This window comes from Danio rerio, chromosome 2 (genome assembly GCF_052040795.2).
Source record: "Danio rerio strain M-AB ecotype USA chromosome 2, GRCz13ab, whole genome shotgun sequence".
Taxonomy (NCBI): domain Eukaryota; kingdom Metazoa; phylum Chordata; class Actinopteri; order Cypriniformes; family Danionidae; genus Danio; species Danio rerio.
In genome coordinates, this window is record NC_141022.1 from 6,238,328 (window position 1) to 6,254,536 (window position 16,209).

General features: G+C 39.8%; 1 protein-coding gene across 3 annotated transcripts in view; it reads left to right on the plus strand.

Moving 5' to 3' along the window:
- Nucleotides 1-16,209, plus strand: part of il20rb (interleukin 20 receptor subunit beta) — a 203,216-nt gene that overhangs the window by 4,813 nt on the left and 182,194 nt on the right. Inside the window, 6 exon segments of one of the 3 annotated variants that reach the window (NM_001423698.1) lie at nucleotides 3,998-4,185; nucleotides 4,271-4,395; nucleotides 6,523-6,670; nucleotides 8,496-8,641; nucleotides 11,026-12,424; nucleotides 12,486-13,677. In NM_001423698.1, coding sequence (NP_001410627.1) covers nucleotides 3,998-4,185; nucleotides 4,271-4,395; nucleotides 6,523-6,670; nucleotides 8,496-8,641; nucleotides 11,026-11,139 — 721 coding nt within the window. In that variant the 3' untranslated portion in view covers nucleotides 11,140-12,424; nucleotides 12,486-13,677. 3 annotated transcript variants of the gene reach the window in all.

Sequence of the window (16,209 nt, forward strand, 5' to 3'; positions counted from 1 at the left end):
ATCCCAGTAGATCAGCAGTTTCTGAAATACTCAGACCAGCCTGTCTAGCACCAACAACCATGCCACGTTCAAAGTCACTTAAATCTCCTTTCTTCCCCATGTTGATGCTCGGTTTCATTTGCAGCAGATCGTCCTAAACGCATTGAGTTGCTGCCATGTGGTTGGCTGATGAGAAATTTGCATTAACGAGCAGTTGGACAGGTGTACCTAATAAAGTGGCCGATAAGTGTACACTATATATAGTGCACATTTATTTATATAGTACTTGCAATACAGATTGCTTCACAAAAGCTTAACAGAATTGTATCAGTTATTATATGAAGCCAGCCATCATTACCCATCTCAAGTTTAACAATCTCAATATTGGTTTATTTTAGCTCAGTGACATTTCGAACAAGATGACGCTTGCATGTCGATATTATCAAAAAAGAAAAGAAAAAAACAGCCACTCCTATCTGGCAGAACAAGTATTCATAATAATTTTGTCTCCGCCCATTACTTCAAGCAGAAACATATTAAGGAAACTGGCATGAAATACTCATTACATTCTTATTTAGACTGCCACGTGCAGTACATGTGGCGCAGCACGTTTTATGTGATTTACGTAATACTTAATCTGCTGTACATTCTATCCCTGTCTCTAAACCCAGCCCCCAAAGACAACTTTGTGCATTTTTAAAAATATAAATGATAGATTTTTTGTCCTGATAAGGACTATAAAAATTGTCTAACATGGTCAACAGATTGTCTAACAGAGCATTCAGCCGCTCTGCTCCGCGGCTTTGGAACTCATTACCACCTGCCATCAGAAACATTGACTCCCTTACACTGTTCAAATCAAAACTCAAAACCCACTTATTTAAAATGGCTTTTAATACTTAATTTTATTTGCACTATTGCTGTGTTTATTTTATTATTTCTTTTGTTGTTTTATTATTCTTGTTGATTGTACGGTGTCCTTGAGTTGCTAGAAAGGCGCCTTTAAATAAAATGTATTATTATTATTATTATTATTATTATTATTATTATTCAAAAATTGGTGTGTGGTACTTTATGGTTCTCTTTTTGGTACATAAAAGTGTGTACCAACTTGGCTAGTTCCGTACTGTACCGTACCCCTCAGTGGAAACAGGCCATAATTATATGACATAAAATAATTAATACCAAAACCACACACACACATTCATGAAAGAACCTTTGGTTACTATTAACTAAGTTACTTTTAAATACTAAGTTACTTTTAACAGTAATATATAATAAATTTAAGTGACTTAAAACCACTTAAAACTACTACTTAGTTACTTTTTAAGGATCTTTTCATTTTTATGCTGATGACTCTCAGCTGTATGTTCCCTTAAAATCTCAGAACTCCCTGCAGTCTCTAATTATTGTCTTAAGGATATTAAATGTTGGATGGCAAAAAACTTCCTTCAACTTAATAATGACAAAACTGAGGTTATTCTTGTAACGCCGGGGAGTAACACCACAACAGAAGATAGGATCCAATATGCAGGTTTATTCACAGTCAGGCAAGCAGTGGTCAATACGGGAGAAAACAGGTATGTGAGGACAATCCAGAATCGTAGTCAGTTAAACAATCAAGAGGTCGAAAGGCAGGCGGCAGACAAGGATAACTAAATAAACAAGGCTAGGTTCAAAACACAGGAAAATAAGACAAGGAAAACGCGTTGTAATGCTACTTTACAGTGAACAAGACTCGGCCATGTGAATGAGTGTGTGTGCTGCTTAAATACTGTGTGTAATCAGTCTCTGAAAGTCCTCAGGTGTGAATGTAAATCAAGCTAAATGAGAAAGCAGGTGTGTGGGCGAAGAGCATGTATGAAGTTGTAGTCCAGGAAAAGTGTAGTTCTAAGTGTGTGTGTGTGTGTGTTTACCAGCGACATCTGGTGGTTGTTCGCTGGTAAACATGACAATTCTCTTCGGCCCCTCAAAAACAAGATTGTCGTATATTGGGGGCTTGGGAAGTCTTGCACCGTATGTTAAATCGCAAGTAAAAAATCTAGGAGTTATCTTTGATTCTGAGCTTTGTCTAGAAAAACAAATTAGCTCAGTGGAATAGTAAGAATAGTTATTATCAGCTGAGGATCATCTCCAGACTCAAATCCATTCTTTCCTTTCAAGATCTGGAAAAGGTCATACATGCTTTTATCACGTCCCGCCTAGACTATTGCAATTCTTTATATGTTGGTCTCCCCCAATCCTCATTGGCACGGTTGCAGTTGGTTCAAAATGCGGCTGCTAGACTTTTAACAGGCACCAAAAAACATGCTCATATCTCACCAGTTTTAGCATCCCTTCATTGGCTTCCTGTTAATTTTAGAATTCAGTTCAAGATTTTACTTATTGTTTTTAAAGCACTGAATGGGCAAGCACCTTCTTATATATCAGAGCTTATTAACTTACAGTCTACTCCTCGGTCTCTTAGGTCCTCAAATAAAATTTTACTTCAAATTCCTCGGTCACGACTTAAACTGAAAGGGGATAGAGCCTTTGCAGTCGCTGCTCCTCGTTTGTGGAACCAGCTGCCACCGGATATTACAAGTGCTTCTTCTCTCTCTATTTTTAAGTCCCGACTTAGGACACATTTTTATTCTATTGCATTCCCAGGCTTTTAATCTTTATTGTGGTTGTTGCTGTAATACTTTTATTCCTATTATTACTTTTATTGTTATCTTTTACTCTTTTAGAGTGTGTGCTATGGTTTTGTTCAGCACTTTGGTCAGTGCCAAACTGAAGTAAATGTGCTTTATAAATAAACTTTACTTACTAATGAGAAAGTACATGATACGTTATTTTTGATTATTCTTATTCTTGATGATTAAGATAGGCTTAAGATTGTAATATATTACTTTTAATGCTGGGCAACGATTCATTGCGATAAATCATCCAAAATAAAAATTTGTTTTCACATAAGATGTGTGTGTGTAATACATACACTCACTGGCCACTTTATTAGGTACACCTGTCCAACTGCTCGTCAACGCGCATTTCTAATCAGCCAATCACATGGCAGCAACTCAATGCATTGGACAGGCACAACCATCTCTAGGGTTTACAGAGAATAGTCCGAAAAACAGAAACTATCCAGTAAGCTGCAGTTCTGTGGGCGCAAATGCCTTGCTGATGCCAGAGGTCTGAGGAGAATGGCCAGACTGGTTACAGCTGATAGAAAGACAACAGTAACTTAAATAACCAATCGTTACAACCGAGGTCTGCAGAAGAGCATCTCTGAACACACAACCCGTTGAGCCTTGAGGTGGATGGGCTACAGCAGCAGAAGACCACACCGGGTGCCACTCCTGAACAGGAAACTGAGGCTACAATTCACACAGGCTCACCAAAATTGGACAATCGAGGATTGAAAAAACGCCTGATCTGATGAGTCTCGATTTCTGCAGCAACATTCGGATGGGAGGGTCAGAATTTGAAATTAACAACATGAAAGCATGGATCCATCCTGCTTTGTATCAACGGTTCAGGGTGCTGGTGGTGGTGTAATGATGTGCGGGATATTTTCTTGGCACACTTTGGGCCCATTAGTACCAATTGAGCATCGTGTCAACACCCCAGCCTACCTGACTATTGCTGCTGACCATGTCCATCCCTTTATGACCACAGTATACCCATCTTCTTACGGCTACTTCCAGCAGAATAACGCACCATGTCATAAAGCTTAAATCATCTCAGACTGGTTTCTTGAACATGACAATGAGTTCACTGTACTCAAATGGCCTCCACAGTCACCATATCTCAACAGAGCACCTTTGGGACGTGGTGGAACGGGAGATTTGCATCATGGATGTGCAGCCAATAATTTCCAGTACCTTGTTGAATCTCTGCCATGAATGATTAAGGTAGTTCTGAAGGCAAAATGGGGTCCAACTCGGTACTAGTAAGATGTACCTAATAAAGTGGCCGGTGAGTGTATATTTATTACGCATATATGTATATTACACGTCTCTGATTCTCAATGCAGAGAGTACGAGTTGCACAAACTCAATGGATCTTGGGTGGACGCGTACGACTGTCAGGAGATTCGAGAAAACCGCTGTGACCTCACTCATGATCTGGCCTCCAACTCTGACTACAGCATTCGCATAAAGACAAACTGCGATGGCCAGAAATCGTGGACGCAACTTCCAAAGACCTTCAACAGGAAAGACAGTTGAGTAGTGCTTTGCTGGTGTTTTGAACTTAAATGTGATATCTGAAATATTTCAACTTGGTCCTTTGGTTTGGTGTTTAATAGCGGTGTTGCTGACTCCGGAAATGATCGTGAACGTGGAGGGGGATCCTATCCAGGTGGGCTTCAACACAACGCTTTCGGCAATCACTGTAAAGCTTAAAGTCTGGACAGAAGGAGACGAACAGAATGTGAGGATCATCTCATACTTTCTTTTTGTAATCTTAAATATATACCTCCAATGAAATCATTTGCCTAATTACCCTAACTTGCCTAGTTAACCTAATTAGTTAAGCCTTGAAACTATTTTATGAATTGTAGGTAAGGTAATTCTGTCAATGTTTACTTAATCTTTGCTTCTTTCCAACCTTTATGAGTTTCTCACAAAAGAAGATGATTTATGATAAAATGTGCATGAACTATCCCTTTTTAGTGTGAAGAAAGCTGGAAAATATGGCTTATAAGGCAGGAACAACCTTATGAATGTACTGTATATCCATCACTCAGGCTTGAAGTTGAAATCAGTTGGGTTTCTGTCCTGACTATTGACTAAGGCCCCGTTTACACTAGTGCGTTTTAGTTTTAAAACGGCGTTTTAGAATGAAAACGATCCGCGTCCACACTCGCGTTTTACCCAGCGTTTCTGAACAGCTCTCCATCCACACCAAAACGCTGAAAACGCACATCACGTGACCACACACGCACACTTTGGCAAGCGCTGCAGCCCATCTACCCAGATGAGAGCTCTAATAGTCGGACTTCTCATCAAGCATCTCCCGCTGGATCTAATCTCACTATATTTATTAAACGTGATATTTCATTCATCTTGTTGTCTTTATCTAACGACATATTCCCCGACTTTGGTCATTGGAATCTATTACTTGTTCTCAGGTAACGTGTTTTGGCTGAGCGCAAAGATAGGTTAATGATTAATGTAAGCACGTAGCCTATTCTGTATATTGACTGATCGCTTGCCTTTATTTCCTATAATTTATAAACTTATTGTATGTTATACTTTTATAATGGCCATTATCGATTATTAAAACTGATATTCAGCAAAAGAGAGGGTGTGTTTCGTATTTTCACTGAAATTGAAAGGAGGCGGTTGTTATAGGCTCCGTTTTGTTATAAATATCTACACAGTGAAGATGACGCTCATGCAGCACGACGCCTCAACATTTCTGCTGTCTGTTTAGTTGTTAATATTAAAATAAAAATAGGCAGTTCCTTATATCAAGTTTACATTTTATTGTTGAGAAAGTGAAACAACGTAGCCAGGGTGATGTGAATGAAGTTATAAAGTACACGGTTCCCTGTGAAGATTGACGCGTGTCCTCGGTATAGTCTGCTTTTCTATATCAAACTGAGAAGAAGAGATGCAGCCTTGATCAAACTTACGAAGTCTGAACTTAACCGGAGAAGATGCAGGACTGAACTGTGTGTGGGCTACTTAATATTGAGGAAAAGCCCCAATCAGAGAAGCGAATGTCTGCAGCCCCGCCTCCGTTTTCAGATGTCTCCGTCTTTCCCCATCCACACTGAGACGGAGCAGCAGCGTTTCAGAATGAAAACGGCCTCTCCAGCGTTTTCGAAACGCTCCGTTTTCGGAGCTCGAGAACTCCGGCGTAGTGTGGACGGATGGCGTAACCATAGCAAAACTTATGCGTTTTCAAACTAAAACGCATTAGTGTAAACGGGGCCTAAGATCATTTTCAAGAGTTCACACTTAGCTGATGATTTACAAAAGCTTGTTTGGCATGCTGTCCCGGGAGAGAGCCCCGAGCTCAAGGGCTCCTCGAGCCCGGGGCTTCCTCCCTTTGGCAGAGCAAGAGGGGAGCCTGAGCTAGGTGGATCTCAGAACTCCCCTGCTGCGGTAGCTAAGGGAACACAAGGGATTAGACAAGCTTGATTGTTATGCATGTTGAATGTCTTTGGATGGTCGGGGGAAACCGGAGAACCCGGGGAAAACCCACGCGTACACGGGGAGGACATACGAACTCCTCACAGAAACACCCACCGGTCCTGTGGAACCAGGGCCGGCAGTGTTCTTGCTGTGGGGCTCACAGTGCTAACCACCGGGCCGCCGTGCCGCCCAATCACAGGTAAAGGAGGAGAATAGGGGAGGAGGGGGGTTTCTTCCAAACGAAGATAAAGTGAACTGAAAACTGTGGCTATTTATAGTAGCTTAGGGCTCATATGATTGGAAGGTAGTGATTAGCGAATGCGAGACCGGCCGTGATAAATCATAAGCACGTGATCCTCTCGAAATTAGTTTATGAATAAACTTCACATAGTGACTAGGATGGATTTCTTTGCAGGCCTTAACTGACATGACGAGAGCTTATCCCTATCATTTTTCCATTGCTGCTCATCGAGGGAAAGAAAAGATGTGCTTCAGGGCAGAAGCACTAGTGGACGCCATTAACAAAAGCTGCAGCACTGACACGCAGTGTGTCATCATGCATAGTGAGTGATCACTAAAGACTACACTGTCAAAAATATCTGTAAATTGGCAGTTTTTCATATTTTGTGATTCTTGTTTTTTATTTCCCCCCGTTATTTATGCTTTTGAATCGGATTATGGGACCTTGATCTTTCTTCCAACAACTTTTAAACATGAAAAGTTAAAAAAAAGGTGACTTTTATTAGTGGGACTTTTATTTTATTATCACATTTTAATCTGCTTGTTAAGTGGTGACGTGTTTGTGACGTATGTATACTGTTTCCTGGTCCAAGCCGCCATTTATTTGAGTGGAGAAATCATTCGTTTATGATCGCGTTTTATTCCTATCACACATTAAAGTTCATTTTATATAAAGTCATAGTGTACACAACAATCTCTGGGCTTGCTGCATCACAAATACCAAAATTTTAACAATTTATAAAACAATGAATCACTTTCTGGCCATCGGATATTAGGCATGGACATATATATTACGATCGTGACTTTCGAAAGTCTTAAATCGCTTATCGTTACCACTTCATGAGCCTCCCCATTCAGTTGAATAGATCGCTTGGACTCGAAAGCCATTCCGCGTGACGTCACACTGAACAAGCGGATAGTTTAAAGTGGTATATTGTCTGGATTGTTTTTTTTTTTGGGATTGTCTTGTCGTCGATCCCAGTTGTAAGAGCAACAAATAATAACTTGACTTCTAGTTGATCATTTGGAAAAGTAGCAGAAGGTCGATTTTCCTGATGATTTATCTGTTGAGCTGCATCCCAATCATCACAAATACAGCAGAAGACCAACTGGAACCCGCACAGACCCAAGATTCTCAGAGAAATTAGTCAAGTTTGGTGAAGGAAAAATCATGGTTTGGGGTTACATACAGTATTGGGGCGTGCAAGCGATCCGCAGAGTGGATGGCAACATCAACAGCCTGAGGTATCAAGACATTTGTCCGGCCAATTCTTCAGCAGGATAGCGCTCCTTTTCATACTTCAGCCTCCACATCAAAGTTCCTGAAAGCAAAGAAGGTCAAGGTGCTCCAGGATTGGCCAGCCAAGTCACCAGACATGAACATTATTGAGCATGTCTGGGGTAAGATTAAAGAGGAGGCATTGAAGATGAATTCAAGGATTTTTGATGAACTCTGGGAGTCCTGCAAGTACACTTTCTTTCCCATTCCAGATGACTTTATTAATAAGTGATTTGAGTCATTGCAGAGATGTGTGGATGCAGTCCTCCAAGCTCATGGCAGTCATACACAATATTCATTTTATATTCTATACTGTACATTACTTCTGTTTACTGACAAGACCTTTGTCTCAAAAGTCAGCCTCAAAAGCAAAGTCAGACCTTACTGTCCTAATTATTCAAAATCAAGGCATGATCAAATTTTATTTTGGTGAAATAAGCGTAATCTAGAGGCCTTTGCCTTTCATATGAGCCACTTCTGACAGCAAATGATCAACTAAAAGTCAAGTTATTATTTGTTGCTCCTAAAACTTGAAAGGGTGACAAGAATTCTGTCAGGTAGTGTATATTACGCTACAAGAACCGTGAAATAAACAGTACGTTTTGTTATTTTACAGACTTAATTCTCTCTATATTATTTCTTATATTAATTCACACTACTATAATGTCAATTAAGAGTCACTGTAGAGTCACTACAGAGCAGAGATCAAGCACCCACAATGCAATTCACAACCGTAAATAAAATGAAAACACTTGTGAATCACAAAATATAGAAACTGTTCATTAACAGTTTTCACAGTGCACAATTCTTTGATTTTAGTACAGATATGTTTCATGCTTGTTCATATTAACCTGTGTTTTCCTTTCTAGAGCAGACATCTGACATGCCAGTGATAGTGAGCGTTGCTGTTGTGATAGCGCTTGCTGTGGCTTTTATTCTGGGATGGTCTGTTACGCGTTTTAGCCCACAGATCAAACATATCATTTGTCACAGAGAGCCAATTCCCAGTGCACTGGTAAGGGTGTGTTTAACCACAGTTATTATACAAATGTCTTAATATGATCATTAAAAAAAAAATTGTATTCGAACTCAATCAATTCTTTTAGTACATCCCCAATTTTCACCTATTTTTCTAGTCCATTGTTGAGTCTACTTATTAATATTTTCTAATGTGTGTAAATTAATACAGTTGAAGTCAGAATTTTTAGCTCTCCTGTTAAATTTGAAATCTTATATATTTCAAATTTAACAGGATTTTTAAATATAGATTTTTTAACACATTTCTAGTCATGATAGTTTTAATAACTCATCTCTAATAACTGATTCTATTATCTTTGCCATGATGACAGTAAATAATATTTGACTAGATATTTTTCAAGACACATCTACAAAGCTTAAAGTGACATTTAAAGGCTTAACTTTCTCCAGAAGAAAAGATATTAAAGGAAATACTGTGAAAAATTCCTTGCTCTGTTAAACATCGTTTGCGAAATATTTGAAATAAAAGAGAAAATCCACAGCTAATAATTTGGCTTCAACTGTATTTAATCAGTTTTATAATAATTGTTGCAATATTATCCAAAACGTGCTAATTTTTATATGATTTACTTACAATACAGTTTGTAAAGTAATATTTTCTGTCTTTTAGTAGATCAATATATTTTATGAAAGACTTGCTTCGTTTACCAAACAAATGGATCTAATTGAATTTGCATTGTAAACATTAAATAAAATTATACTGCAATACTATACTCTCAAAATCAAAAATCTAAACCAAATTGAAAAAAAAAAATAGGAATATGATTAGAATTTTTTTCATTAATAATACACTCACCGGCCACTTTATTAGGTACACCTTACTAGTACCAGGTTGGACCTGTTTTGCCTTCAGAACTGCCTTAATCCTGCATGGCATAGATTCAACAAGCTACTGGAAATATTCCTCTGAGATTTTGCTCCATATTGACATGATAGCATCACGCTATTGCTGCAAATTTGTCAGCTGCACATTCATGATGTGAATCTCCCGTTCCACCACATTCCAAAGGTGCTCTAATGGATTGAGTACTGGTGACTGTGGAGGCCATTTGAGTACAGTGAACTCATTGTCATGTTCAAAAGACCAGTCTGAGATGATTCACACTTTATGACATGGTGCGTTATCCTGCTGGAAGTAGCGATCAGAAGATGTGTACACTGTGTTCATAACGGGATGGACATGGTCAGCAACAATACTCAGGTAGGCTGTGGCGTAGACACGACGCTCAATTAGTACTAATGGGCCCAAAGTGTGCCAAGAAAACATCCCCCACACCATTACACCACCACTAGCACCCTGAACTGAGGATACGAGAATGGATCCAGGCTTTCCTGTTGTTGATGCCAAATTCTGACCCGAACATCTGAATGTTGCAGCAGAAATTGAGACTCATCAAACCAGGAAACATTTTTCCAGTCTTCTATTGTCAACCTAGCCTCAGTTTCTTGTTCTTAGCTGACAGAAGTGGCACTCGGTGTGGTCTTCTGCTGCTGTAGCCCATCTGACTCAACGTTAGACGTGTTGTGCGTTCAGAGATGCTCTTCTGCAGACCTCGGTTGTAACAAGTGGTTATTTGAGTTACAGTTACTGTCTGGCCATTCTTCTCTGGCATCAACAAGGCATTTGCGCCCACAGAACTGCCGCTCACTGGATAGTTTCTCTTTTTCAGACCATTCTCTGTAAACCAGATGATTGTGCGTGAAAATCCTAGTAGATCAGCAGTTTCTGAAATACTCAGACCAGCCCGTCTGGCACCAACAACCATGCCACGTTCAAAGTCACTTAAATCTCCTTTCATTCCCATTCTGATGCTTGATTTGAACTGCAGCAGATCGTCTTGACCATGTCTATATGAATAAATGCATTGAGTTGCTGCCATGCAATTGGCCGATAAGAAGTTTGGGTTACTGAGCAGTTGGACAGGTGTACCTATTAAAGTGGCCCTAAAATGATAATTTACTCATATATTACTCTCCCTCAAGTGGTTCTAAACCTTTATGACTTTCTTTATTCTGCAAAACACACAAAAGAAGATTCTTTAAGAATGCTGAAAACCTGTAACCATTAACTTCCATTAGAAAACAATACTATAGAAGTCAATGGTTACAGGCTTCCAGCATTTTTCAAAATATCTTCTTTTGTGTTCAACAGAAGAAAGAAAGTCTTGAAGGAGTAAATGATGAACGAATTTTCATTTTCGGGTGAGCTGTCCCTTTAAAAACACTTTCAAAGTTAGATACAAAAAAAAAAGCTGAAACAATTTAAGACATTTTTGCTTGGTTCTAAAAGTCTTTAAAAAAAAGAAAGAAAATCATGTCATGTTACAAAATTAATTACAAATTGATCTTGATTTTTTCCAGCTGAACAACTGCCCTGCAAGAGCACCAAATCTGTTTACTGTCTCATCGGAGCCCACAGAACCGCTTTTGGTGCTGGTCCCAACATTGGTGGAGATGGAGAGGAATGAGCGATGAACATTATCTGAAAACATCAAATCAAGTCATCACTGATATGGTGGCCATTTGTAGATATACTCCAGTTACTGCTGGACCATATGTGGTATTTAAAGGGATAGTTCACCCAAAAATAAAAAAATGACTCACTATTTACTCCCCCTTAAATTCCAAACCTTTACAAGTTTCTTTCTTCTGTTGAACACTAAAGAAGATATTTTGAAGAATGCTGAAAACCGATAACCATTGACTTCTATAGTTGCAAAAACAAACACTATGGAAGTGAATAGTTACAGGTTTCCATCTTTCCTCAAAATATCTTCCTTTGTGTTCAGCAGAAAGTCAGAAAGTCTTGAAACAAGTAAAAGGTGAATAAATGATGACCATTTTGGGTGAACTATTCAATAGTATCTGGATGCAGCCTTTTTGATGCAAGCTGAGATTGCATCGCACAGCGATGCAATGTCAGACACAATGCACTCAATGGAGTGAGTGACGGGTAGGGTTAGGTGAGCACATTAAAAAGCATTGGATGCAGCTCAGATTGCACTGCACCAGGTCTGCAGTCTCCAACTATTCCTTTAAACGGAATAAATCTGATTCTGATTACCTCTTGTTGGAGATTGGGACAGATATTACAGATCTATTGTAATTAGCCATTGTTTCTCTTGAATCAAGAGTCATGCTATTAATGGTTACAATTTTGTAAATGGTTACAATACCTCTGAAATAGATTTGGACAGTAAACACAAATCAAGAGTGCACCGTAATCGACTATGAAGACTGTATATGAAGCGTTGTAATAATTAAGGCATTACATACGTTTACATTTAGTCATTTAGCAGACGCTTTTATCCAAAGCGACTTACAAATTAGGACAAGGAAGCAATTTACACAACTATAAGAGCAACAATGAATAAGTGCTGTAGGCAAGTTTCCAACCAGGGCTCATTGTGGAAACGTAGTCCCGCGGACGTTTCTGGAGACTGTGGAATACGTCCCGGCAGGTACGTACGGCTGCAGTTTTTGTTTTTGCGAATCCGCGCCCGTGCTGTTCTCGCGTGAACCCACCAGAGGCCGCTGTCCGACTGACCGGATGATTGACTGCGCGACCGGCCAATCGGCCGACCCGCCCTCCTCCTTCCCTGAACCCAACCAATTTTACCGATCGACCCGTCCGCCCACTCGCTTCCCTAAACCCGAGCGACAGTTTACAAAAGCCGTCCAAAAAAAGAAAAGCCCTGATTTATTTTTTTTCCTACCGCGTTTTCGGATTTCACCACATTCTAGCCCTGTATCGAAACTCGTTCACTTAAATTTTGGGATTCACTTAATTTCACTTATCGTTCACTCAATGGTTCACTTAATTTTTGGGATTCTGTTTTTGTCTTACCTGATTGCTGGAACCGCTCTTCCTCGGACTCGAAACCGATCGCCGTGGTCAGCTCCTCTCCGCATCTCGAGCCCGCCGACGTACACAGTGAGCTGTGTGGACAAACGGGTTGCAACAGAAAAGCCCTCCACAAGGAGGCAAGCACGAAAGGGAACGGCGTCACACCGCCCTGCATCGTTCGCTTGAAAAAAAATAAATGCAGCCGTACGTACCTGCCAGGACGTATTCCGCTGTCTCCAGAAACGTCCACGGGACTACGTTTTCAGAATGAGCTTGGGTTGCAAGTTTCAGGTATGTAAAGTGTAAGGAGCAAAGCATTAGTGATTTTTTTTGTAATACAGTCAGCGGTAGAACCAGAGAGGAAATTGCAGATTAGGAAGGGAAGTGGAGACTAAATAGTTGAGTTTTTAGTCGTTTTTTAAAGACAGCGAGTGACTCTGCCGTTCTGATGCAGTTAGGGAGTTCATTCCACCAACTGGGCAGATTGAACACGAGAGTTCGGGAAAGTGATTTCTTCCCTCTTTGGGATGGAACCACGAGGCGACTTTCACTCACAGAACGCAAGTTTCTGGAGGGCACATAGATCTGCAGAAGTGAGAGCAGATAAGAAGGAGCAAATCAAGAAGTCGCTTTGTACGCAAACATCAGAGCTTTGAATTTGATGCGAGCAGCAACTGACAGCCAGTGCAAACGGATGAGCAGCGGAGTGACATGTGCTCTTTTAGGTTCATTAAAGAGCACTCGTGCTGCTGCGTTCGGAAGCAGCTGAAGAGGTTTGATAGAGTTAGCTGGAAGCCTGGCTAGTAGAGAGTTGCAATAGTCCAGTCTGGAGAGAACAAGAGCTTGAACGAGGAGTTGAGCTGCATGTTCAGATAGGAAGGGTCGGACCTTTCTGATGTTACAGAGAGCGAATCTGCACGATAGAGCAGTTCTAGAAATGTGGTCAGAAAATCTCAAATTGCATACCTGTTCTGTCTACAAAACACTTATTAGATTAATTAAATCATTAGATTCTAAAATAAAAATATAATATAAATATAAAAGGAAACACTGTGAAAGTGTTTGTCCGGCTCTTAAACATCATTTGGGAAGTATATGAAAAAAATATGTATATTGGAGATATTACTATAGAAGGGCTAATCATTTTTCTTTCAACTGTTCAGGCCTCTTCAATAATTTGTTCAGTATTATGTTTACTTATGTGAAGCCGTTGTATGTGATATTAAAGTGTTGAAGATCCACTTCTTCTCCTCTTTTCCCTGAACATAAATCATGAAACAAATACATTGTCCAAAGAAATGATAAGGCGGCACGGTGGCTCAGTGGTCAGCACTGTCACCTCAGAGCAAGAATGTTGCTGGTTCAAGAACAGTTGGCATTTCTGTGTGGAGTTTGCATGTTCTCCCTGTGAACATCCAGGTGCTCCAAAGACATGTGGTATACGTGAATTGGGTAAACTAAATTCTCTGTAGTGTATGTGTGTGAATGAGTGTATAAGGGTGTTTCCCAGTACTGGGTTGCGGCTGGAAGGGCATCCGCTGCGTATGCTGGAATAGTTGGAGGTTCATTTCGCTGTGGCAGCCTCTGAAATAGAGACTAAGCCGAAGGAAAATGACTGAAGAGATGACAAGGATTGTGGTATTTTGGCCCATTTTAAACTGGTAGTTTGAGCAAGCAGCAACAATCGTGTGATACACAGTCAAGGGCATGCAGAATCAGCAGCCAATAAAAGCTTTACAATAAATCTGTGTTCACCAATAAGAAAGGAGAAAACAGCATGCACTTTAACTTTCTAAACATCTTCACCCTAGCCGGAGTCTTCAAAACGTTTCGCATTTAGTTTCCTGACACTGTTTTTGTGTGGACAAATGGCCAAACTGCATATCATAGTTTTGAAAATAGGTGTTTTTTTTAATAGTCATAATATAGCTATAATATATAAACACAATATAACACAAGTAGCAGAAATAGTCATAATATAGCTATAATATATAAACACAATGCAACACATGTAGCAGTGCGATGTGGCTGTTTATCGCTACTGGTGGGAGGTGTGCGTTGACACAAGGCCGCAGGCAGAGTGCCTTAGTGTCCCACCTGGATGATATACAGCCATATCGCACTGCTACTCATGTGATATTGCGTTTATACAACAGTTTGATGGCATAATCGTGTTTATAAAAAAGAAAATCAAACACGGAGAGTGTCAAAATCCTTTTGTATGAGGAACTACTTTTTTTCGCCATTCATTCGCATCTGCAGCTGACGTCAGAACAGCAGGAACCATTAGTAATTCACTAACGCCACTTTAGAGCTAGTATTTGAATGATTCTCTAGCGTAATGTCTAAAGCAGGGATGTCAAACTCAATTCCTGGAGGGCCGCAGCCCTGTACAGTTTAGTTTCAACCCTAATAAAACACACCTAATTAAATTTATTGAGTCCTTCAGGCTTGTTTGAAACCTACAGGTAAGTGTGTTGGAGCAGGGTTGGAACTAAACTGAGCAGGGCTGTGGCCCTCAGGGAATTGAGTTTGACATCCCTGGTCTAAAGTGATGACAAAACAGCTGATTTTGCTCACATTTTAAGATTATAATGCCATCAGTCTACAGATATTTATTTCTCTGTTGCAATCAGGAAATCACAAAAATTAATTGCAAAAAAACCAAAGTAAAGCAAACACTAGCAGATTACTGTTGTGTTTGCGATAAGGAAAAACACATGCGGGCATTTCTTCTTTCTTTCTGTTTAAAAATAGGCACTATCCTTATAAATAAACTGCATATTTGCAATCTAAACAACTACATTCACAACTAAAAAAAGCCTCAAAAGTACATTATGTTGTCCAACAGCTGCAATATTTGTCAAAATGTAGAGTGTCCGCTGCTTGTTGCTGTATGTGGGCGGAGTAATACACAAGGGTGAAGAGGCTGGACGAGTGCAGTTATTTGCAGAATATCGCAAGGCTACCAGCCAATCAGATTCAAGAACCAGAAAGAACTGTTGTATAAATATTTTTACATTTATAAAATAACATATTATAGGCGGTTTTGAAAATAGCCGTGTTGGTGTAAACAGGGCCTGAGAGACTGTCAGGCACATCTGAAAGTGAGTTTTGATTGAGGAACTTGAGCCCTGTGCTGCCTCCAGCCACAAACTGTCAGACTGACTGATTACAAAACAATGCTTCGGGGAACCAGTTCATCCAACTACAGGGAACGGGTTCGGCAGGGTGATTATTTTAAGAACGAATTCTAGTGACTAATTATAATTATATACAGCTTGTATTGCACCCTTACTGAACAAAAGCAATGCTTTGTACTCAAATGAGCAACCACATGTTAAAATCACACATGGGACACATGTAAAGCACACATGAAACATTAAAAAAACGTTCCAAAAGCCACACAATTCATATCTTTATACGCGATTTTAACACGCTGTTGCACATTTGAAGCTTGTGTTGCATTTCTGCACGGGTAGAAATATTAATTCAGTCATTTTCCTTCAGCTTAGTCCCTTTATTCATCAAGAGTCACCACAGCGGAATGAACCACCAACTATTCCAGCATATTTTTTACACAGCGGATGCCTTTCCAGCTGCAACCCATTACTGGGAAACATGCATACACCCTCCTTCACTCATATACTAAGGCCAATTTAGTTTGTTCAATTCGCCTATAGCGCATGTGTTTGGAC